The 26,684-nt window shown below is 39.6% G+C and overlaps 2 protein-coding genes across 4 annotated transcripts in view; both read right to left on the bottom strand.

Annotated features, from left to right (window-relative positions):
• Nucleotides 1–12,482: 12,482 nt before the first annotated feature.
• Nucleotides 12,483–13,148, bottom strand: LOC135209844 (uncharacterized). The gene is made up of 2 exons (XM_064242609.1): nucleotides 12,820–13,148; nucleotides 12,483–12,615 (listed from the first exon to the last, which is right to left on the bottom strand). The coding sequence occupies exons 1-2, from the start codon at nucleotides 13,146–13,148 to the stop codon at nucleotides 12,483–12,485; spliced, it is 462 nt and encodes a 153-aa protein (XP_064098679.1).
• A 1,458-nt stretch (nucleotides 13,149–14,606) lies between these two features.
• Nucleotides 14,607–26,684, bottom strand: part of LOC135209743 (uncharacterized) — a 157,361-nt gene continuing 145,283 nt past the window's right edge. For all 3 annotated transcript variants that reach the window (XM_064242518.1, XM_064242517.1, XM_064242519.1), the window contains exon 7: nucleotides 14,607–14,836. In XM_064242518.1, the coding sequence (XP_064098588.1) occupies nucleotides 14,765–14,836 (72 nt within the window). In that variant the 3' untranslated portion in view covers nucleotides 14,607–14,764. The remainder of the gene's footprint in view (nucleotides 14,837–26,684) is intronic.

The following is a 26,684-nucleotide window of genomic DNA, read 5'->3' as shown; positions in this document are numbered from 1 at the left end:
AACGTCCTTTAACATAAAAACAAATGCGCTTGTTGCAGCCTCGCTGCTATCAAAGGCTGAGCCAACAATATTTCCCCCTTTATAATCAAAATATGTTTTAAGATGAATTTCATCAACTATCAGGATCACTACTTTGTCATTGGGCAAAATGATTTATATTTATTTTTTATGTACATCAAGAGATTTGTATCATCTTGTTCCCTGGCTGAACTAAATTTCTTTGAAACAAACCCCCTTTTTATAGTGGAGTAGCTAGGTAATAAAAGAAATTTCTTATCTCTCAAGAGCCTGTATCCCTGGGGAGAACAATAATAGAAGACAGAGGAAAATATCACTAACTCAGATGAATAATCCATCTTATTAAGAGTCATTAAATGCAGTTGTTGACAAACAAATCTCAGTACGGTAGAATGTTTGAATGATGGTTCATCTAAAAGAATGGATAAAAATGAAATCACCAACTGAATAACACTAATGCTGTTGCAAGTTTTTTTAACTTCTTTTATAGCTATCCACTCTACTTAAGGTATCCAACATCTTTTCAAGTGTATTAGTATCATGAACTTCTACGGGAATCTTGAAGTCCCCTAATCGATTTACTTCAGTGCCTTGAACGAAAGCTTGCACTGCGCAGTTATTCTTTATCATTAGGGATAGAATTATTTTTGGATACAGGAATTGCACAACATGACAAATTGAAAGTCCATCATTATTTTTTATCAATGTCCAATACTGAGTATCTGAAAACTGTAGCTTCTCAACAAGTTCATCAACAGAATTGAATAGCCTAGAATTTGTATACAACACACTCTGCTAATGCAGCCTGCATCACTGATTGCTCCTTCCTTGCTCTCATTGAATCTGGAGATTCTCTTTGATGGGATGGCCCGGACAGATACGAGGGACAGTTAGGTAACTGAGATGGAATGGCAAGTTCACGAAGTTGTGGCATTTTCAGTTTTGTAGTTGAAGTTGTGCCAGTAATTTTGTCATAACAGGATTTTTCCCATATAATATCCTCTGGCACGAAATGTAAACTACAAACCTGAAAACAGATTTGTAGTATATTAAAACTATTGCCGATTAACGAATATTGAAGTATCCGAATATCACAAATAAATATATCACCCCATCAAAACTACATAAGTGTCAACTCTTACCTTTTAGTAGCGGCCTCTCTCTCTCTACAAGCAGCATCAAACTAGGCTAATGAGTGCACATAAATACAAAAATATGCTATTTATTTCCCAAACTAGATGAACATAAAGTGGAACAAAGCGATTAAAAAAGGTCATATGCAAGAACTGAGTCTGACCCACAAAAGAACTATAAATTGTCATTCTACTCTAATGAATTAGTCTAAGTGATCAGCCCAAACTCCAAAATTGTCAACCTCTACATTTCGATAGTCAAACTTAGAGAATCCCGTCTCTAGAATAATGACAAGGGACCCATCTGAAACAAAGAGACATATCCATTATATTCCCCACCACACAATGTTAAATATATGTATACACTTCAGACTTCTCTCTTTTCAAAGGCAACTGTTTCTAAGTCATTTAAATATGTGCCATACCTTTTTGATGGGTATATACCAGCACTTGATGTCTTCCGAACCATCTCCCTCCTTATCTGAAAAGAATGTGTGCATTCTCTTAAGGGGGCCGGCCGGCTAATGCCGTTTTTTAACGACAGGACTTTGACATTCATACCACTTAATAAGGTGACTTGGGACATCTCCAAACCGCATATGATTTTCGCCTCTGACCTTCGGTTTTGTGACGCCAGGGCAATTTATCCCGAAAATAACAATTTTTCAAATTCTATCTCCTCCCTTGATATTTAATATTAAGACCTGGGATTACTACCATATATAGACCTGATGTCGACCTCCAATCAAACGGAGAGTTTTTTTCTAAAAGTCATTTTTTTTGCTAGATATGAATTTTTCAATATGGTAAAAAAATAAACCCTATAAATCACGAGAAAAAAATTATAAAAAAAAGACGAAACAAAAATTGGAAAAAAGGGCTCTATTTGATTGTTCTGAGTTATATACCAAATTCCAATGTTATAGCTTTAAAACTAAGTGAGGAGATAGATTTTGAAGGTCAATAAGTATAGTTTTAAGATACAGGCGTTCAAAGTTTTCCTTCGTATTTCTATAAAGACAATGTTAATAAATAATGATTATTATGAATGTATATTTCTTTTTTGTGTATTAATAAACCAAAACTATTTTATTTATCATAATTTAATCATAAATGTTGATCCCTTTGCTCATATATCGTAGCCTGGGGCACTGCTTGAGGCAAGATGGGGCACTCCTTCCTACGTAACCCCCTCTCTCCCCTTCACTAACTCAGCTTATTACAGCGAATTTTCTTCTGTATGTTAGCGAGATGTTTTCCTTGTATTTTCCTCTTTGGCATGATGACATTCTTGTCGAAACAAAGATAAACAAACGTAAATGCAAGAGAATGTCAAAGGTGAAACTCGAAGGTGTACTCTCTTTTTACAAAGACAATTTAATAAATCATGATTATTATGAATTTCATATTCCATTTTGGGTATTAAAAAACCAAAACTATGTTATTTATCATAAATGAAGATCTCTTTGCTCAAAGATCGTAGCCTTGGGCACAGTGTGACGTGTGCTGTCAAGCAAGAAGGGGGTGTTACTAGACAACCCTCCCCTCTCTCCTTCACTAACTACGCGTATATTATGATATTCTGTAATAATACTTGAGCGATTTTTCTTCGTCTGTATGTTAGCGAGATGTTTTCCTTGTCTTTTCCTCATTGCCAAAACATACATAAACATACGTAAAAGCAAGCGAATGTCACGAGGTGAAACTCGAACGTGTAATCTACTTGACGTCTATGGTTCAACTGATTCATGATTGAACCAGATACTCGCTTCAGAGGCTTCTGCGAGCCACGGAATCTCTACAGATGCCATTTCTCAAAATTTCTTTGCCAATAATTATTAAAATTTATGATAACAGAAGAAATATTGCATTTTCTTGTATGGATGAAAGTTTTAGGCTTATTGAGTTATGTTTACTAATTACCCTGTAACTACGAAAGTAAGAGGAATTTTGACGAAATATTTTGTATACGTATTCTCAATTGCTATATGAAGCTCCATGAATTTTTTCATGACTTTGCATTTTTCGCCCTATACCACCATATATAGGGGTTCCGGCCGGCCCCCTTAAGTGTCTCGAGTGGTTGGACCCATCATGCATGCACAAACGGATGTAGGTATCCGCCACACCCTAAGAAATACATCATGGTGATTAATGCAAATGTAGCTGTATGTTCATGATCCTCCTAAGCTAAGCATATTGATTTTATTAGCAAAACACTACACCAATATTCTACAAAAAATATAATTTCAATAGTAATGAGATAAATGTCCAGTGTATTTTTATACTCACTTTGCTATATTTCTTGTTTAATGGCTCGTATTCATTTTGCTGCGAGTTCTTTGTTCTTGGGGAAAGAAAATATGTTGACTTTGGGCCCTGTCTCATAATTCCCCTTGCAATTCGGGACAACTCAATGATAAGGCATCATCGCAGAAACACTCGCAAACTTATGTTTACTATCAATATCCCTTTAATTCTATAAATAATGCAAAAAAGATGGTAATTCACTCAAAAAAAATCAGTGGTGTGACCCCTTCTGAATTTATATGAGTACTAAAGCAGGTAGTCTGACTGACCGTAGGTCTAAGTCAGTCAGACTACCTTTGCTTGGGAAAACCCTGATGAGGTTTAATCCGCTAGGCTTTCTCTCTCGGTGGCCATGGTCTGATGTACAGAGAATGAAAAGAATTGTTTACAAACACTCTATAGTATTCTTAATTCATAAAGCCTCCAGCTGAAATCCGAAGGAATTAGAAGTGTTGGGGTTGTATAGAATACTGATACGATAAGAGCCAAGATTGTGATCGTATGGGCTAGGGAGACGAAGAAGTAGAAGGCATGATAAACTGTGGGAGGATTTACTGGAGATGAGTTTAGCAGAAACATGAAGACAACTGACCTCTAGCTTAGGGATAGCAGGGAGGATAAAGAACACTCTACGGTAACCTTATTCGTTTCCCAAAATTTTGATGAAAATGCGCTTTCAGTGTTTGCCGTAGCATTTTATACTTCAGTACGAAGAGGAGATTGTGACTGAAGACAATCGATTGTAACAAATTGACTTGACAAAAATCAACTCAGGTTCTGCTAGGCCAGCATTTCCTTGTTTATTTAAGGCTCTTTTCAAATCAATTCTCCTTTTTTAAAAATCTGTAAAAATTACTAGATATAAAGACAAATAACAGAAGTGATGAAAGGACGTTCATTAAAACTGGCATATCAACTGCTTCACCATTAGATGGGCCACATAACAGGAAGTCTCCAAATCTTTTTCTTTTATAATTATAATCAAGGTTATCGTTACAGTCTTTGAGGATAATGAGTCACAACATTCATGTGATTATATGAAACATCTTATAATGTACAATGTATGTTTAATCTGCTTTGTAGCATTCAAGAAAATGCTTCAGTTGATAATTCACATCTGATAATGCATTTAACTGCCTTAAGACTGGTTTACACCTTTGCACTTTCGTGGTGTGGGCTGTTACAGCGGGGGACCACAAGAAACCGTTACAAACCGCACTATAAACGCACCAAAAGCGCACCACCTCTCTGGTGGGGTCAGGTGAAGACCGTTAAAGCCGTGTGAAACCGCCCAGGTTTTAAATAATTTCAAATTTTTTGCGCGGCATCTGGTGGGTTGATGAAGTCGCACTGTGTGGCGCAGCCTCGCAACAAAAGAGGTTCCGTCCCACACTGCACCACACCGCACATGTTGCGATGTGGTGCAATATCATACCAGCCGCAAGGAAGTGTTACAGCGTGATGTAACGGCGCCATCATACATGATTAATACACGCCGCGCACATGTTGCAGGGCGTGCGGCATGCGTGTGGCGTGTTACAGTGTCTCCCTAGGTCGATTGGATGGAAGGTTGGTGCGCATTCTGGGGAGGATAAAAGGGGCATGACTGACCACTGGGCCATCATTCTCGCTGTGACTGCCTGACTGACCAGCCACTCTGTGACCCAGTCTCTCTCGCCCAGAGACGCTCACCCAGCAACTCTCGCCCTGCGATGCTCGCCCAGCAACTCTCACCCAGCGACGCTCACCCAGCGACGTTCACTCAGGGACTCTGACCCACGCGTTCTGACCCAGGGACGTTCACCCAGCAACGTCTACCCAGCGACATTCACCCAGCAACGTTCACCCATGTGTGCTCACCCAGGGACGTTCACCCAGCGACATTCACCCATGTGTGCTCACCCAGGGACATTTACCCAGCGACGTCTACCCAGCCATGTTTTCCTAGCCACATGATATGATGCCCCTACAGAAGACCACACCCAGGCCTACCAAGCGGTCCCAGGACAGCCAGGACACCTAGGACATGCAGCCTTCTCAACGGCCAGAGACCTCTGAACACAAGGAAGAGCGGAACGTTGAGCCGACCATATTCATTGTAGAATCCCAGGACATCGCAGGCCTGAGTGGTATCGTCGTGCAGATTGATTGATTGATTGTGTATTAAATCTGGCGTCACATCTGGGTAATTGACACTGAAATAAATTGAATAGAAAAAATTAAAATTTTTAATAAATTTCATATAAAAATATCTATATGTATATAAAAATTTTCTTCATATATAAAAGTTCTTACATAGACAATATATGTATAATTTAAATTTGGTTGAGAAGGCCTGCCTACCCTATAAATTTATATAACTGCTCTATATTACAATCCTTTCCAAGAATTTTAGCTAGGATAAAATTACCTACTCTGTCCCGACCCCAAGACAGGAACCTATGTCTCAAATTCCCGAATATGGGACATTCAATCAACAAATGTTTCACAGTCAAGGGCACAGTACAGTTCTCGCAAAACGGATTATTTTCACGAGACATCAAGAACCCATGTGTGAGTCTTATGTCCAATCCTCAATCTGCACAACATCGTTTCTTGTCTCCTTGGCATATACGGATATGACTAAGGAGACACTGATGACGTGATACTGCGCATTTTCTGATTAGTTAAAATATCCTCCCATTGAGACCTCCAACATTCTTTAATTCTCTGACCCACCAGAGGATATAAATTCCGATATGGTAGTAGGCATCTTGTGGGTTCTGGGGAGTTGACTGCCGACTTTGCCAATCGGTTAGCTTTCTCATTCCCATCCACCCCAACATGGGAAGGCACCCAACAGAACTTTATTTCTTTCCCTCTTCTTTTCAGTAAAAGCAGCCATTCAAATATGTCTAAAATCAGAGGGTTTAAAAGGTCAAAAGATTCCAGCGACTGAAGAACACTTCTTGAGTCACAATATATAATAAAATTATTTTCATTCCGAATAAAAATTTCCTTTAAAGCCTTTAAAACTGTATATAATTCTGCGGTAAAAATCGATGCAACAGGTGATAATCTACCACTTCTCTCTAAATCAGGGAAGGCTACTCCAAAGCCGATGCCAGCATCTGACTTTGAGCCGTCTGTGAAAACTGCAGTGGAGTTATCATGTTGCATGGAGTGTTCTAAAAATATTGACCGCATGGCCTCACTGGACAATTCTCTCTTGGTAAAATTGAAATATCTGCAGAATTTTACCTCTGGGAAGTTCACGGTCGATGACATTTACTCTAAAAGCAAATGGATGAGGTTGCTTGGTGTGACTTTCATAAAACTCCAGAGGCAACATGATACTTGATTTTGTTATAGATAATCAATTCCATATATTAGATAAAGACAAACCAACTCATTTTGACCAACGAACAAAAAGTTACTCTCACATAGATTTTTCCTTGTGCTCACAAGATCTAGCAGACAAATACTTTAGGAACACTTATGATGATTTGTGTGGTAGCGATAATTTTCCTGTTTTAATCAGTATTCTAAATTTCTCTGGAGAGATATCAATTAATAAATTTAATGTCAATAAAGCCAATTGGGAAGATTTTAGTGAATGCACGAAGAATGTTCCATTATGGGATAATAATTTGGACATAGAAACTATTCTGGTTATGTTTTTAGATCTGGTAATTGATGCTGCAGAGTCATCTATACCATTTGTGGCACAAGTAAAGATTAAATGTCCAGTTCCTCGGTGGAATGAGGAGTGTAAAAAAGCAAAGAAGGCCCGTAGTAAAGCCCAAAGAAAATTTAAGAAGTCGAGAAACGATTCAGATTACATAGAATTTAAAAGGTCATGTGCTGTAGCAAAACGAATATTTAATGAAGCACAAAGAAAATCTTAGTGTAACTACCTAAAATCGGTGTGCAAAGATACACCCCTAAGTAAGATCTGGAAAAAAGTCCATAAAATACTAGGAAAACACATTTGATCCCATGTCCCAGTTTTGAAAATCAATAGCAAACTGATATATGATCCTAAAGAGGTAGCAACTTGCCTAGCAGAACATTTAAGTAATATTTCCATAAAAGAAAAAGAAGAAACAATTCCAATTAATTTTCAGACTAATCAATATCATTCATACAATGATTGCTTTACCATGGATGAACTTTTATCGGCATTGTCAACATGCTCCAATACAGCCCCGTGTAAGATATGATCACATTTGAAATGTTGAAACACCTTCACCCAAACAGTATACAATATTTATTAAAGCTATATAACAAAATATGGATTGAAATATATTTCCCACAAGATTGGCAGAAAGCACTGGACCTTCCATTCTTGAAGCCAGGCAAAGATCCTTATGACACAGATAGCTACAGACCAATAGCATTAACAAGCTGCTTATGTAAATTGTTTGAGAAAATGATTAACAACAGATTAATCTGGTCTCTTGAAAAAACAGGATACTTTTCCATTTCACAATATGTATATAGGAAACTAAGATCTACCCTAGATCCTTTAACTTTACTTGACACCGATATTGGGAAAGCATTTGCTTCAAACAGCTATGCCACAGCCATCTTTTTTGATATGGAGAAGGCCTATGACAATTTTTAAAGGAAAGAACTTTTAGAGTTAATGGTGTTTTATCTAAGGAGTACCCACAATATGAAGGAGTTCCACAAGGTAGTGTTTTGAGCACCACCCTTTTTATCATGGCTATTAATGATATTACAAAACAACTACCAACTGGTGTACAAAGTTCATTATATGTAGATGATTTTTCCATTTGGATCATCCACTCTGATATTTATACAGGACAAATCATACTACAAAAATCTCTTGATTTTATCGTATCGTGGACTACTGCACATGGATTCACTATATCGGCAAGAAAAACTGCAGCCATTACTTTTACAAAGAAAAGGTATGGATATCTTTAGATAAAAATTATAATATAAAATTACAATACAAACTATTAAAAAGAACTGGTATTTGAGTACGAAATAAAAAACCTTAAGAACATTAAAAAACAAAGGTTATATGTGCTATTCCACAAATACACAATAAATTTATCTAAAAAACACAATATTATTACGTTTACTAAAAAGACTAACTTTATAGAAAAAATCATCTAAAATTGAAGACAAAAATTGAAAACCATTATAAAAAAAGATTTAAAAAGAAAGGTTATGTGCGATTCCACGAATATAACCACATATATCTGTATTGCTGAAATTTTCCACCAATCTTTTTATCCGTTGAGCAGTATCATGATAGCACTTTCTTGTAGTATCAGGCTCCCTCCCAGAGAGATATTGTTCTAGTCGAGCTTCATTAAAATTTTGCTCCTTCTTCAGACAATCAACAAATTTCCATATATTTGGATGATGAGCTGCAACTTGAACCTGGAAAGCTCTGTGCCATCCCTCCACGGCATTAGAAGTTTTTGGTAAATTGTGCAAAGCCTCATCATATATATTCCATACTTCATGTGCAAAGATAGGAGGCCTTCGCGTGTATCTCCGGATAGGGCGCCCAATCCAAGTGTCCTCAAAGTAATCTATTACCTCCTGCGCGTCATCAGGGAAAATATTATTTTCGCATAATATTTCGAATGACTCGGTAACTTTTTCAACTGGTACAAATGCAATGGCAGGTAGCATCCGAAGTCTCAAAGCAAAGTCTGAATTAGTTTCGTATCTCTGGAGACCATTTCTCTGCACTGAACGAAATACACTTTGACAAAAGTGAAAAAAGCACCCATTGACTTTTATATTAGGGAATTCTTTAAGGAATGCATTCTGCATAGCCTTTTCGAAATCTACTCTTACAGTTGAAGGTGTACAAGATGGTAAAAAAAAATTTATTTTCTGTAAAAGCTGGCCATAAGTTTCCTCAGATTTGTTGGGTAGTAAAGCAAATACTAGTGGTAATGATGCTTTTTCTGTTAAACAATGCAAAGTATACAATTGGTGAAACAACAATGGAACAGTCTTAAATGTTCCATCGGCAAACCATTGATTACTTCCTGAAAGCAAATGAAGGTCGAGTTTCGTAGCAAAAATCAGCATTCGTTTATCACCTCTCCCTGAATCATATGCTAAGAATGTCTCACCTTTGAGAGTTTTTGTATATCAGTCAGGAAAAATTAATTCGTTGCAATTCCTTGGTAAGTCTGGAACTGCATTGTTTTGTACCCTTATAGAGCGCACTGGCCTTTTAAGACTTTGCGTCAACGGGAGTCTAGACACAGCAGCCACACTACAATCTTCGAAGGCACTAGATATTATTGATTGTGGTGCTTCATTCGTACTTTTTGCCATATGCCGTATTTTCAAAACAGTTTCTGTTGCTTCAACCTCCGCAGCATCTATTGTGTGATTATAACCATTTGTAGAACTGATAACTTCTTCCTGTAATGTAGTTACACGAGCACTGCACTTAATTTTGTGGTATTTATCACACTTCCAATATGTCTTGTCACCATTCGTTCTATTCTTATAGAATAAATAACCATCATGAACTATTTTCTTTCGTCTTTTCTCTGTTTCTATGTATTGCAGAGCCATCATATGGGTTTTGGAACACTTAAATCTTATCTGGTTTCTCTTGGAATTACAGTATATAACAAAACCCTGAAAAAAACTGAAGAATGAGGAACTCTGGCATGAACTGGCAGCGAGTTTCATCGAATACAGCTTCCAGCAAATCCGCAAGTTCTTCGAGGCTCGCCGAACTGACTTCAGCAAGATAGAGAAGCGAGAATACAAGAGCGGGTCGGCTGCACGCAACAGGACGCCACGGGAGGAGGAGGTGATGACCACGTGGGCATTCCTGGGAGGACACATCGCCCACGAACCCATAGTAGCCAGCAATCGGTTCTCTCCTCTATCGTCGCACAGAACCGACGCAGTCGATTCCTCTGCCAACATGTCGGGCCTATCAGCTGCTTCGATCCAGCGGAGGAGGCGGCTGAAGCAGAAGAGAGCGACAAACTTGCCAGAGGACCGACGGCTATCCACCGACATGTCAGTTGGCTCTACAGAAGGTCTCCAGACTCAACTGACCCAGATTATGATGAGCATTAACTTTAACACATTGATGCCAAAAGCGCAGGACAACACGCACCATGACATCGCTGTGTTCGTGCAGTACTTGACGCAGTGCTTGGAGTACGTGCCTCGAAGATACCAGAAGCCGTTTTTCGAGCAAGTCATCAGGCTTTGTCATAGTTTGGAGGGGCCCGAGGAAGAGGATGCGACGATGAAAGAGGCCATGGCTCGTGGCGGTTGTTCCCACTGGATACCCCTGCGAATTGACAAGGAGACGCAGACGAAACCTGGAACTTTGACACCTTCTGCAGTGCAAACGGTTTGGGCATCACCACACCAGTGGTTTGCGTCTCAACCCAAACCTGTGTTTTTTTTATGATCTGCACCTTCAACAGCAGCCCCAGCCACAGCAGCAGGTAGTTCATCATGGGTACACAACTCTGGCACCAAGGCTAGGCACACCGTCATTCTTCCCCAGTGGATGTTCGACACCACTGGACTTCTCTCCTAGACCTTCCACTTCTTCGATGTCGCCGTTGGTCAACAGGCTCTTGGCAGACTTGTGGCCCCCCACCCCTTGCGCCAGTATTTCGACACCAAAACCTTCTGCCACAGAGGATCCACCCACCTACGACTTGACCATCTCCCCAGGTGATAAGGACATTGACCCAGAATCAATTGAGTGAATTTGTAAATATTGTAAATAAACATGTTAATTTTTTAGAATAAATTGTATCTTAGTTATTTCTGTAATCAATTATTTTTGTAATTTTTATAATTAATAATTTTTCTTTTTGTAATAAATATGTTGAAATAATGACTTGCATTTACATTTTCCTTATTGATGCTTAATTTATATGTCATGACAAAATATATGATATGATTGGGTGAAATGAAATTGAATAAGAAAAAGCATGGCCATAAAGAATAATAACACGAAGTATAACAGGATATATAAAATGAAATATATGTGAAATATGAAATGAATAGAACTCGGAAAATAACTTGAAATATAAAATGCAATCGAATAACGAAAGAGTATGGGCCAGAAAGAATAATACCATGAAGAAATATAACAGGAAATCTTAACATGAAATATGATATATGATCTATGAAATAAATACAACTCGGAAAATAACTTAAACTATAAAATAAAATGTAACATGAAATAAATATGGCCATCAAATGATATAATAACATAGAAGGTAAGAACAATATCATATTGAGAACATGATCAAATAAACATGAATACATACAAATATGATAATGAAACAGTATTTAACATTGACTGTACATAGTTATTTACAGGGGAACACTGAAAAATCAGTTAGATACTAAAGACGTATTGGCCTCAGTTGATAATATGATATTTGCAGTTAAACATGTTATGGTAAAAACCAAGTCCCAATTTCAGTTTCTTACATTCTATGCTTTTTATTTTTAGTTTCTTACATTCTATGCTTTTTATGTTCTTTTTCTTACATTCTACGCTTTTCATGTTTATTATCTGATATTCTGTTTTTCATGTTTATTTTCTGATATTCTATGTTTTTCATGTTTATTTTTTTAATATTGTTTTCCTTGTTTATTTTCTGATATTTTGTTTTTCATATTTATTTTCTGATATTCTATGTTTTTCATGTCCATTTTCTTACTTTCAATGCGTTTTATGTTCATTTTCTTAAATTCTATGCTTTTCATGTTTGTTTAGTATAAGTATTTTTGTTATGTCCATCATTTGCTTCTCATTTGTCTCATTATTATGAATTATGTTATTATAACTTTCATTTAATTATTTTCCAACATAATTTTTCATATGTACCAATCATCATACCAATATTATTTATTGCATTAATATTGTTATTAGGACAATCCCAAAGTATGGGAGTATAAAACAATGAGAAATATATCATGATGTTTATTTACAATTATTTGCACTTATTTGGCTATGTTTCATTACAGAGTTCTTTAGGTCCTCTACTCGTCAGTAGCTGGTCGTCCTCGAGGAAACACCATTCGCTCTTGCCATTCCACTGTGCCTGCATCTGATGAGTAGTACTGGGCCAGGTAATCTCTGACAGCCTTCGCTCGACGTGTGTAGTTTGGTCCCCTTCTTGCCATGAGTCGTTCCATGAGGTTCAGCTACTCCTCCCTCCAAGTACCTACTACGACGTTATGGTGTTGGGCCTCATAGTCGACGTCAGTGCCAGCAAGTGGGTAGCGTTGCAGTGACAGGATGTGCATGACACATGCACACAAAGTTATCTTCTTGCACACCAGTACCTCCTGTTGCATCATCGTCCCGAAGACTCACCATCTCATCTGCAGCAGGCCGAATGTGTTTTCCACCACAAGACGAGTGCGAGATAATCTGTAGCTGCATATTCGTTCGGTGGGATCTTGGGATTGGTGGGAGTAGGGCTTCATAAACCACGTATTGAGAGCGAAGGCATTGTCGGCGCATATGTGGAAGGAGATGGGTTCGTCGTTGTTGGGCAGATTTCTGTCTTGTGGGAGTCCTGCTCGGTTGTTTGTGATGGCCATGGCCAGGTTGCACCTCTGCCTGGTTCCTCCATCCCCAGCACCTCCTTCTGCACCGACGTCGACGAACAGGAACTTGCACTTTGCATCGGAGAGGGCCATGAGGACGATGCTGTGAAACTTCTTGTAATTGAAATACAGTGATCCTCCACCTTTGGGTTTCTTGATCACAATATACCCTTCAGGGCTCCCACACAATTGAAGTAGTTCCACTTGGAGGTGAATCGTTTTGCTACGTCATTCCATTCTTCTGGTGTCTTGGGGCACTTCATCACTTCTGGTTTGTATATGTCGATAATGGCTTGGCAGACTACTGGGATAAATCGGCATATGGAACTCTTGGAGACTCTGAAGCTGTATTGCAGGCCTGTATAGTCGTTACCACTTGCCAGGTGGTGGAAAGTGACCGCCAACTTGAGTCCCACCTCTTGTGCACGCCGCATCTTCGTGTCCTTTTTCTTCTACAGGGGCATCAGCCTTTCGACCATCTCCTCAAACAATTCAGGGTAGATTCGCGGAAAGTTCTTGTGTCCTTTGCGGTCCTCCTTGTTCAGTTCTTGTAGTAGCTGGTCATAGTCCCCATGTAGTTGCTGCCGTGTCAGCCACTCCCAAGCCCAAATCCGCTCTGCCCTGCCGTCCTTTTTGCGTGGTGCTGGTGGCTGTGGCACTCTAGTATGTCTTCTCAACCCGTCGATGACCTGGACTGCACATAGACACAGGACAGCTACAAAGAATCTCTGGGTCTCCTGGGGTGAGAGGCTGTTGAGGTCCATATTGCATGCTGGTTGGGTGTGGAATGAAGGATGTGCTTGGCAGGCCTCTATATATACCAAAGGTTCATTTCTGGCACGTTGTGGCACGATGTGGCACAGTGCATGTGCAACAATCATGCAAATTTGCATGTCGTGACTCGTGCGGATGTGTGCGCTCTCCGCAACAACACCGCAATCCACCGCTACACGGAGTAACAAAGCCGCAAAAGCGTGTGGCCTGCCATAGCAACAACGACCATAACACTCCGCTAGGCACCGCATGAACACGCCATGAGGTGCCCGTAACCCGCCGCCCAGGTCCGCCCCACATTGCCCAATAACGGTCATTTTTTCTCCCCACCGTGTCAATTTTGTAACGGTTTCTTCCGGTCCCACGCTGTAACAGCCCACAACACGAAAGTGCGTAGGTGTAAACCTACTTTTATGCTGGATGGTGACCCTATAACCAACGCTTGTATGGTAGCCTACAATAATCGTGACTTGAAAGAAAACAATCTAAATCTTGGTTTAAAGGACACTACTGAAAGGACAGAAGAAATGTCATGAGAGCTTACCAAGATTATTTGTTATTCACAGTCGATCTTCTGATGTAGAAAATGGGGAAGAAAATAAGCTTATAATCTTAGTGTTAGTTTCCCAATTCTTCCTTATTTTGGTGCCGTTATTTATCATGAAATTCATTGTTAAATTTATCATCAGTTTAGTTTACAATATGATCTCAAGGAGCAGCCAAACATCAAATACTAACCATAAAGCCTGAGAAAAGGTAAAAAGTGAAAAATAAACAATCGGGTAAAGTTTTAATTACAGTGAAGCAAGTTACAATAAACAGCAATTATGCTCAGTCATTGTTTTGGAGGTCATTAACAACTATAAAACCTCACTCCCAAGTACAGTGCTGAATTCATTATGGTGCCCATACATGAATACGTTTAGAAGACGAACTTACAAAACCCTATAGGTAAAGATGATTCCATCACTGCCAGTAAAGTAGTTCGGCACTGTTTTCACTTCCACCTGGAAAGATCATGAAAATGTTAGATTTTCACAAAATAATTTCGTAAAACTAGAGTTATCAGAAACATAAAGAACACTGAACAGAAAGGTAACCTGCTCCAAACAACGCAATGCATAGCCGTAAACAGACCAAGAATGAAGTTTGATCTTGAATAATGATTATTTGGGCATTCATTTGTCCACCGTCTGGGTTATATCCACTGACAGATATTAAGTAATAAGGACAGTGATAGAGGATAGAGCTTCCCTCTATCGAACAATACACAATTTGAAAATGGGCAAAATGGTTCCATAAAGTCAAACGGTCAAATCCTCATCGATATCTGTAACAATTATGTTACCGTTTATTCGTTATAGATTAAGCTGGCCCTTATGTCAGCACGGGGTTTTAGTCTGGAGGAATCATCCAATGATTGTTTTACCTAAGTTCCATTAAAAGTACTACTTCTCTCACTTCGAGAAACCTTGTAAATACACAGACAGTAGGCTAAATGTGCACGGTCAAGTGGAAAACATGTCTATCTATACCCTAGTACGTATAGGTAATACAGTAAAATACAGTCGCATTGAAACAGATGTCTTTGGTAAGGTCCATGAACCTTCTCAACCTCCACTGACAATGGAATCTGAAATGAGAGTTATAACTTATATGAGATTGTTTTCGACAAAGGGAAAACCTTGTTATCTGAAGTATACTGTGATATCTATAGAAAAACAAAGATGATACGTTTTCAAATCTTACGCTGTAAGATTTAGGGTATAGTTTTGTTTGAACTATCAAATTAAGCAGTGAAATGTTAAAATACGCAATTATCAATGTTTTATATTAAAGGGTACAGGGATTTTGGCAGTTATAAGCAGTTTTGTGCATTTCCGTGATGTGTTCTGGAACCTATCCCCACAAAAAAATGGGGGCTGCCCTACACACACACATATATGTGTATATTATATATATATATCTATATATATATATATATATATATATATAGATATATATATATATATATATATATATATATATATATATACATACATATATATATATCCGACCTGATCAGTAACTCTCTTAAGTCCTGATTTCTGCCTTGTGCGCTGGTTCGAATCCACGAGAATACAAAATTATTATCAACTATAAAAAAAAATCCCTTCAGTTAACATATATGAAATTATATTAAATCTGAGGTAGAGCGGACTGGATATGAAAGGCCATTTGTAGCTTCATGCATGTTTATGAATCATGGTGATGTGATAAAAATTCATATACTATATGATATATATATATATAATATATATATTATATATATACTATTATATATATAATATATATAGATATATTATATATATATATATATATATATATATATATAAAATTTTTATCCATCAGTATAAAATGTGGGGATCTGACGTTCTGGAACGCCTAAAATAGCCTTGTGAGGCGGGACGAGGTTTATAACTAACAAAAAATCTGTGGCTGAAGGTCGATTTTACTGAATAAGAGGAATTTTCATAAACTCTGGGCTTTAGTTTAAATGATCTATATTCACATTTAAATTACGTGTAGGTCCAGAAATTAATAGAAGGTGGTTGATTGCAGGTCCACCGGAAACATGTGGCTGGGAAATGACCCAGACCCCAGAGATATGTATTCACGCAAAGTGGGTTTGTTACAACCCTCGGGGTTGTTATACAAGTTCTTAAATTATAATAGTGATGTTGTCAGTAATAAATGTAACTCTATGTTAAAGGTCAGTGGAAACAAACACCCAAGAAAACTTAACAATATTTATTACTTAATACTAAAGTTTAGATCAACCTTGTGGAATATAATATGTAATTCATTATCTTGGTAACAACCAGAAAGGACATATGCCAGTCCTTAGCATCTCATTGGATTCGCTAAAACTAGGAAAGCTAAACCCTATCAAAGAAAGAGGAAATAACAATTATTGATAAAAAATTTGTTTGGATCCAACAATTTTGCTGGCCAGATCAAAAAATACCTTAATTCTAAATCAATGGAAGGAGGAAGGCTGAGTTAACAAAACAAGAAAATAATTGTAATCTCTACCTATTAATACAAAGCTAAATTCACGAAACCTTTATCTATAAAAGACTCATCAGGTGACGTAATAAGGTCACAGAACAAACAGGACAAAATAATGTAAATGCTGTACAGTTCTTCTCACATTAGTGAGGGCATTAGGGTAGAGCCAATCCCAGGGCCGTGACCCACCCTCCAAAACAGCTGTCAGGGCAGGTCATGAACGCCAGACCAATAACGTAAAGGGAAGACGATCCTGCCCACACATGCTGAAGAAAGCAGTTGGACGGAGACACAGAAGCGGCAGGTAAATTTACATCAGTGCCAGGAGAAAGCACGGCACCAATTCCCTGGGAATTCCTCCTCAACAGGGAAAAGCAGGATATGCTCAAGTCACAGGTGACAGGAGCACCTGTGAGTCCCGCATGAAGCACCCAAGTCGAAGGTCAAGGCAGGAAACACTTGCGTCACAGGTGACGAAGGGACCTGCGAACAACAGTCTAAGACGAAGATCCGTAAACGTGATCCAAAAACCTCCCAAATAATCAGCCCTGATAAGACAGGGGGTGAGAAAGGGTGGGAAGGGGTAACATGTAAAAATAACCAGAAATGGCAGATATTAGTGTTTAATCCATAGTTGTTAAGGTCGCTGAGATGAATTGTGACACTCCTTATGCTTTTTAAGTCCAAGTTAAGCCCTGATAGAAAGGGGGTTTAAGAATCAGTGGGATGGAGGTGACATTTAAAAATAACCTAAAATGAAAAATATTAGACGCTAATCCAGAGTTCGCGAGGTTGCCGAGATGAATAGTGACACTCCCAGTGCCCTTCAAGTCCAAGTTCAGCCATGATAGGAAGGAAGTATGAAAAGGGGGTGACATGAAAAAATAACCAAAAATTACAGATATCATTGTCTAATCCATAGTTTTTGAGGTTGCTTAGATGAATAGTGACACTCTTAATGCCCTTCAAGTCCAAGTTCAGCCCTGATAGGAAGGAGATGTGAGAGGGGTGGGAAGGGGATGACATATAATAAATACCTAAAACAACAAATATTAGCGTCTAATTCATAGTTTTTGAGGATGCTGAGATGAAGAGTGACACTCCTGATGCCCTCTAAGTCCAGGTTTAGCCCCAATAGGAAGAGGGGTAGGAAGGGATGAAAACTAAAATGTCAAGAATGATAGATATTAGTATATAATCTACAGTTTTCAAGGCAGCTGGGATGAATAAAGACACTAGCAATGCGATTTAAGTCCAAGTTGAGCCCTGATAGGAAAGTGGAGTGAGAATGTTTGGTTGAGACCTAAATGATCGAACAAAATGCTGGTCCCCAATGTAATTTGTTAAAAAAAACAGTTTATCTTAACAGGAAAGGGAAGAGAGAGGAGAGAGAGAGGAGAGAGAGAGCGAGAGAGAGAGAGAGAGAGAGAGAGAGAGAGAGAGAGATTGTTGGGAGGAAAGAGAGAGTAAGAGAGAGAGCTTATCAGTTGTTATTCAGAATTTTCCCAGGTAGTGCTGGGTTGGACAGCCAGTCTATTCAAATGTAGTTGATTCTCTGCGTAAATGTGACTTTTGATTGAACGAGTTGTTTGAAGAGCTCAATTTCATTATAAGATTAATGGAGGATAATGCGTTGCATATGAGAGAGGAATTGTCAAATGCTCGTAAGAAGGGGAACGAAGTGAACGTTAATCGTGCAACCGCTTGCCCATTCTGCAATGGCAATCACTGCACATCTCTGTGTAAAATACTCTACTGTGGCAGCTAAAAAAGTCAGCTAATCTTGGATAAAAAAAATTTCAACTACCTAGCGTCCAGTCACACCAGTAAGCAATGTAACGTAAAGCGTAATTGTAAGTTGTGTGATGGCCGACATCACAGTTTGACTTGTGAGAGAGACAATGCGCAACCCACACGCAATTCCAGTTATCAGTCCTCTAAAACATCATAAGTAATCTTGTCGCCAGTAAGGAACCCAGGCACCAACCATAAGATAAATCAAAGAATGCAGCCAAAAGCCAAAGATGAGAAACCGTGTGAAACTGCTAAGACGGTCAAGGACGAGCCTTCAACCGAGTTGCCAGCTACCTTATTGCCAACCACTATAGCTATCGTGTATTCACATAGCAAACCCCTGTCCACTAGAGTATGTTTGGATAGCGGTAGCCAACACAGTTTCATTTTAAGTTGGATTCCGAAGAAATTAGAAATGCCAGTTATTAAATGCGTTTTGCTGAATATTGCACTTTTAGGCTCGCAGATTGTACACGGCGAGTACGATGTAGATTCATGTAGAATACACATAAGCTCATTGTCCATGATGATGTAAATACTCCCATACATAATGCTGGCCTTTCTAACGTAAAAGGGCATTTGCAGCGCAAAGGTTGTGCTATGGCCAATGATAAAATTAATGGCGATCTTCTTACTAATGTTAATATCCTGGTTAGAGCAGATTACTTTAGCTTGTTCATCCTCGGTATGGACAAGATTGATAAGATTGTAACGCACAACAGGGTAACGCCATATGGTCAAGTACCACAGTGGGCCCTGGAGGGGATATACGCATCTGTTGTTCGCACATTATGAGTATGTCGAGCCACCCCAGATATCGATGTTGATATGTGGTGGAGATTGGATATCGTTGGAATTAAGTCCAGGGTAGCACTGTAAGTACCGAACAAGGTTACCATGTAAGCTTATCGTTCTGCGGGCCAGAACGCCTGGATACAAATTATCATAATGCATTCACTATATTGAACACATTAGAAACGCAATTTCTGAAAGACCTGAGTACAGAAGAGACTATGAGAATGTCCTTCAGACATATCTCGACGCTGGGTTCATTTTTGAAGTCACTAATTCAAAGATTGAAGGATATTACTTGCCCCAGTTTGGGCTTAAGAAGCAGAGTTTCATGACTCCTTTATTTGTCGTGTTCAACACATCCTCTAAATTCAAGGGAGACGTCATTGAATGATTGCCTTTATCCAGGTCCCAACTTACTTGAAATGTCATATGATTTGCTTTTCAAATTTTGATGAGATCCTTATGTGTTAGTATCAGACATATCGAAAGCTTTCCACAAAGTATTGCTATCCCGATGATACTAAATATGCGCATAATTTGTGGCAGCGAGAGCCGACACGAGCAGCCACATACACCTTTAACATTGTGGTTTTTGGCATAACCAGTAGCCCTTATCTTTTGCAACAAATGCTCCAAACCCATCTCCGCAAACAGTGACGGGAAGATATAATTAAATCCTTCTATGTCACTAATTATCTGCAGACATTTGCTGAGTTTTTGTTGTTATATGTGAGGTTGTGGTTGTGTTCCTTGTTGTTGTTGTTGTGGTCCTTGGTTGTTGTGTTGTTGTTGGGTTGTAGTCGTTGTGTTAATTGGGTTGTGGGTTGTGGTTCTTGGTTGTTGTTGTTGGTATCTCTGTGACCTCAACCAGTGGATTGATTGGTAAGTACATGTGTTTTCTGTTTTTTTGTTTTGTTTGTTTTTTGTCAATTGTCCTGCTGTATTTTATTGTGTAAAGAAGAAAGTGTGACTGAGGGTGGGTTTGGCAGCTGGACTGATTAGGTATATGTGGGGTGGGTTGGGGGATTCTGCAGCTTGTTTTTTTTTTTAAGCTTGTGATCCCGCCACATTGTCAGGTCCCTAAAAGTCCTGTTTGAGGGCGAGGAACCTCTGCATGCACCACAACACATTGTCCCTCTGGAGATGAACACCCACGACGATGAGCGACGAGTTGATGATGGAAGATGAAAGTGAAGGAAATGTAAGTAATGGTGAGCCATAGATAGACGATAACAATGGGGAGAATCGACCATATTTGCCTACTCTGTCCAATTGCCTTGTTGCCTGCTCCCTTTCCTTTCCCCCTTTTTGGAGGGTGGAGAATATTGCGAAAAATTAGTGCACAAATTTTCCGAGACTTATTTTCCAGCCCTCCATCTTTTCCCTGCTTGCAATGTAAGGCAAATTGCCCCGTATAGGCAGATAGATTGGTGGCTGCAGTGAAATGGTTCCTTTTTGTATATACACATTTATTATTAATCACCTCTCCTCCCTCATTGCTTAATCACTACATTCTTGTCATCTTATAAATTATATGAAAAAGGAAGGAACGTTTCCTTTTTAAAGAAAATAAATTCTGACTAAAGTGACTAACCCGATCCACTCAGGTATGAAACCATCTTTCCCACGGTTTTCAATCTCTCTCTTTTAATTAGCATGGTAGAGTTAACAACTCTTGAGGGTTTTGAATGCGATGTGAGGGTGTGAGCTACAGCATGGAGAGCAGCGATTGACCAGAATTGCACATAGTAAGTAATCGTTCCTTTTTGTAGCCATCATTGGGCTAATTGAATTTGATCATTACTGAACACGTTTAGATTTTTCTAAGAAATGTATTGCCATTTGTTTCGTTAAAAAGTGTAACTTGTTTTTTAAAATTCTCAGTGTTTTTAAGTGGTCGTGTGGCCACATAGAATTTGTCCAAGTGTAGGGTGCTGAGCCACATAAGTCACGTTTATTTACTTTGATTTGTTATATTAAATGAAGAGTTTAGTTTTGTAACAAGAATTGTTAAAATCAGATGTATTTACCTATTGAGTTGACCTTACGTACAGGCTGGAACCTGTCCATTAAGGTAGGGCTATCAGCCGCATAACATCTGGCATGAACTTAGTGAAAGTCGCCATGATATTCGCGACAATCATTAGCATGGTTTTTTTACCATTACTTAATTTTTTTCTCTCTCTTTATTATTTTTATTAGACTTTTGCAGTTTCCGCACACACTCATTGCAGTTAATTATTATGTAACCGCTGCACGAACATCAGCACCAGCCTGTGTGTATATTACCCCGAGTTTCCAAACAACTACATACCATCTTGTGTAATAAATAGCCGGTTTTGTCTGTCCCTAACACTTGTACTATCATTTTATCCTCGTTCCATGCGAACGAAGCAACGTCCTGATGGACCCACAAACTTTGTTCTTTCGGGAACACCAACAATCCTGTTCTTTATGAGCAAACTTTACGCACTGCCAGTGCCACTAACTGTTCACTGGACATCCATCTGCACTCGACAACAATCAATTGTCGTGTGTAATTACTTTACCATTCATCCTGTAAGTGCCACCTTCATTGGCCTTTCAGTCCTTGGCCTTTCCAAGCCATTTACTGATATCTGGCCCAATGCCAAGAGCATTATTTACAATGAACCTTCATCCCATAAGAGCAAGCAATTTTGATTCCCTTTCCTATCCCCAACCTTGGCTACTTTCCCAGTTTCACACACTGAGGACCCATCTTGACCCTTCTTTCCTATATTCCTGCTGTGGTGGTTTCACAAGCTCACAACCTGTCGTAGCATCTTGACTCTGCTTTCACAGAGCCACACCTGTTCTACAGCACACCATTTAATACTAGTGCCATTGTGGGCACACCATTCCGTGTACAGCACTAATACTCAACAATACACCTCTCTCACACAATCATGTCTTCTTATGCTGAATTATACCAGACCTCTCTAGAAGTCATACACGGAATGACCCTCATGGGAGAAACCCTAACTGTTCACTGAACATCCATCCACACTCGACGACAACCAATTGTCGTGTGCAATTACTTTACCATTCATCCTCATTGGCCTTTCAGTCCTTGGCTTATCCAAGCCATTTACCGATATCTGGCCCAATGCCACGAGCGCTATTTTGAATAAACCTTCATCCCTTGAAACCAGCAAGCAACTGAGAAGCTGAAAGAGTAGAGAAAGAAAGGCTAGGGAGGAGAAGGAGAGACTAGCGCTAAAAGCCCAGCATGGAGAAGCTCACCACGACAGTGCTATGGCCCTTGCCCAACATAGAGCCGATCACCCCTCTCCAGCTATACCCCAGTCTGCCCTAAGATGCTCATCCAAACGTGGTCGGAAGAGGAGCCTGAAGAATGGCTTGGAAGTGAGCCTGAAGAATGTGTTTGCCAACTACACCCCCACTGCAATCTATGTATTGCTAATTCTGAACAACATTATCTAGGGCAAGGATTTACTTTCACTGCATACTCTGACAGCTGCTGAACAAGGCTATCATAAAGCTGTCAGAGGAGCAGTCAACAAAGCCTACGAAATCACGTCTGAATGCCGGAGCCAACGCTGGCATAGCCTACCTAAGGAAGCCGGACAATTTTGGATGGACTTGACGTATCACAAGAGGAAATATCTCAATCATTGGCTGGATTCCCTTAAAGTCAAAATGCTTGCAGATCTCACTGAGTGTGCAATTGGAGGATTTTTTCTCTTATGCTCCAAGCACAATTGCCACATATATTTATGAGAAACATTCCACTACGATTGCTGAATGTTGCCGTTTGGGAGATGATTGGTAAACCCATCATCCCCACCTCAGGTCTCTCAGCAAGAAAGTTACACCTCAAAGTTTCATGTCCTCAACAGCCCAGACCAAGAATGGGCTCACCTCTAAGCCAGTTATTTGCAAATTCTGCAAAAAAACTTGACATAGCATTGAGCAGGGTTACAACAAACCATGCAACAGCCAACTTACTGTGACAACCACTATCCCTACAAGTTCGGATGATGTAATGCCTCCCTGAGCCAGCAGCAGCCCTGCTTCCTTTAACGGAATAGTGCCACCCAGAGACTACAGCTGGAACTTTTGCATTGCATGCTAAGAATATAGACATTCTGCCTTATGGGCGAAGTGCCCAAGCAAAGACTGCTACACCTGCTGTTACCTTGGCATTATTCATGCCCTCAGCCTTAGGCCCTCCGGCCGACGGTCCTATTACTGTGGCACCTCCCATAGGTAACTACCATGCACGCCACGTCAGAGCTTTTGATGACTCTGGCACGCATATATCTTTCATAAGAAAAGATCGAGTTCCCTATAGAGCTGCCATCGACCTCATTACAGTAGAGGCAATCAACCGCAAGATGATGTTACTTCCCCCGGTTCAACTGAGAGTCACCAGACCTTACCAATAAAAAATCTGCAGACTTGCAGTAGTTAAATATCTTCCTGGAGGTGACAACGTCCTTCTAGGACAGGATCTGAAGGCCTCCACAGAGAGTCCTCCATGGACTGTTCTTTACATGCTGCCAGTGCCACTTGAGTGCCCTGAGCAGTGCCATGCAACATCCATCCTGGACGTTAGGCCACTCTCCAGTACTAATTCTGTGCCTGGCCTGGAATCCAATCCAGTGCCAGAGCCCATACCGCATCTTCCCCGAGGAGATCCCCTCCAGTATTCGGACTCCCATGATCATGGCGGAAAGTCACACAAGGGTGTGACCTCGCAAACCATGCCTGAGTTGGTCATTGCTACATGTGAGGCTCCAGCAACTGCCAAACCTTCTTCCTCTCCTTCCACATCCCCTGAGAAGGAAACTGGAGAATTTGACCATATCCCAACTGAAAGCTGAACTAAATGAACTGCACCAGCAAATGACAACGATTGTTGGTGCCTCAAAACTCCCATTGTTGAGGCAGTAGGAGTGCCTAAAATGCCAACTCCTCCTTTGGATTTGGTGTCACAGGCTCCTCCTAAGGAAGAGGGGTACAATGCGTAAGTCTTACAGGTAGCTCACAAGAGCCACTGGGCTCTTCTGGCACTTGTCCCAAACCTGGCACAGTGCCCAATTTATCTGGGTGTGATGGACCTAATCCAGAGAACGTACCACTTAGTCGCTTCGTTCTACTCCTCACCCTTTGTGCGAGTTTCTTCACAAACTTTAAACCTTTTGTTCCACATTTAAACTGACGACTAATCACACTTCTTTCTGAGTGCTTGGTACCTCAATCAAGACGCAGATGCCAAGGCCCTCCCTTCTTTCCCTCTTTTGTGACTTATAGATTGATTTCCTTTGTACCTTTCATATTGATTCATTTTGCAAATTTACCACTTTTTGTCCTGACATTTATTCCTTATTCTACCTGTTAACCTTACTATGCACTGGTGCAAATTGCACAGTGCCAACTACCAGTCATACTGGTACCATCCTTTGTTAACACTGACTAAGGTCAGAAAGTAGGTCACGTTTGTATGAAAATTTTATTATTAGTTAGGGATAAAACTCATATTGTATAGTTAAGATAAACTGAAGATAGGCAATTCCAATAAAAACATTGAATAGGTGAAAATATTTAATCATTAAGCTGTAAACTTATATTGAATAATTTATTACATATATTTGGTCATAGCCTACAAGCCATATAAAGTAAAACTTTTAAAACAGTTAAATATTGGAGAAGGAACTAATTAGATTTCATTCTAAGAATTGTGCATTAAGGTGTAAAGCTCTAAGAGAGAGAAAGATTTCTTAACCCTTCATGCTTGCTAAGACATTCACGCCAGAAAAAGGCGTAAAATGTCTCTTTCTGTTGGGAGCTGTAACATATATAAACGAGATGCATGTTTAAGCCCTCAGATTTAAAAAATCTTAAAACATATTTCACTGCCAATAAAGGAAATCAGACCACCCAAGACGACGCACGGAAGCTGCACTTGCCCCACTCCCTAGTAATTAAAGATCGGTCACGGCAGAGTTTCCTACTTCTCTCCTTGCCTAGGCTCCACCTCCATCCCACAGCTTAGCTGTCTCTCTCTCTTTACCACACCTGTCCACGCCTGCACTGTTGTCTCAAATTTCAATTCCAGGCCAACCGCCCACAACCCAGAGAAAGCCGGCACCCAGATGCTTAACATTTTCTGGGGTTTTCATAGTGCCATTAATTAATTTGTTAATTAACGTAACCTCAGTGCCACGGAGCTAGTGCCTTCAGCTCCTGTGTAACCATCTTCTGATTGATGTAATGATAATCTTAGTTAAATGTAACATTGCATTTCCCTTAAATCCACCAATTTTAATATGCTTTTGTTCCCTGTTCTCTATTGTTACTTGCATGGCACCCAGTCTTGTCAGACGTCAGTTGGGCTAATCTTCAGTGAAATAGCCATGGGGATAGGAAGGACATGGCACATTGCACGATTCCTTTATTAGCTAGCGACGTTTCGGGACAAAGTTATTATAATTTATGTCTGCCTTACAGATTCTGGTGTGATTCTGATATTTGATGGTTTAGGGCTGAATAATTTGCTTCTAATTCGGAAACTTGTACCTTTCTGAGCTTTGCATCTCACCTTGAGCAACCGGCACGTACTTACCGGGTAGTTTACTGATTACATCGGCCGCAATTCAATAAAAATACTACACTGGATTGAATAAAGCAGGGCAATTTCTCTTTGTGTATCAGGAAGCTACCGATAGTTCTAGGAATCACACAAGTGAATCTGGCATCAACTGCTGCACAACGATGATTTCAGCATGACTTGGCGCATTCTCTGGTAATTCAGCACCTTCCATACAGTCACTTGTGGATACACGTTTAGTAGACGTCAGCAACATGTACTCGGGTAGAAATTTCCGTCGCTGCTTTGGATCGATGCTTCAAGAACATTTTACCAGTTTTTAGTCGGAGTTTTAGGTGTGTTAAACGGAAGTGTGTCTTGGTTCGTGTGTTGTGAAAATCACTAGATGAGATGGTCTATTGTGAAATGTATATCATTGCTGTGGAAGAAACGGCGGTAGACAGACACTGGAAATTCCAAGCTCTGATTCCTTGTTGGAAGAGTGAATTTTGAAATACCTTTATTAACATTGTAGTGGCCCACCATTACTATTATCGTTTTAGTGGATTCATTCTTTAGTATGTAATTTCTATTATCAGTGCTTCAATCTGTGGTGTTGTGATAGTATCACTGACTTATTT

Source organism: Macrobrachium nipponense, chromosome 38 (genome assembly GCF_015104395.2).
Source record: "Macrobrachium nipponense isolate FS-2020 chromosome 38, ASM1510439v2, whole genome shotgun sequence".
In the NCBI taxonomy this organism is placed as follows: domain Eukaryota; kingdom Metazoa; phylum Arthropoda; class Malacostraca; order Decapoda; family Palaemonidae; genus Macrobrachium; species Macrobrachium nipponense.
The sequence above is the reverse complement of the archived record's forward strand: the minus strand, read 5'-3'. Positions and strand labels throughout refer to the sequence as shown.

Bases quoted from the DNA above. Each gene is read 5' to 3' on its own strand.
- LOC135209844 (XM_064242609.1), bottom strand. From the start codon at position 13,148: ATGGCCCTCTCCGATGCAAAGTGCAAGTTCCTGTTCGTCGACGTCGGT. The intron at 12,616-12,819 runs GTGAGTCTTCGG...CATGGCAAGAAG, and splicing joins GGCCTGCTGCAGATGAGATG to GGGACCAAACTACACACGTC.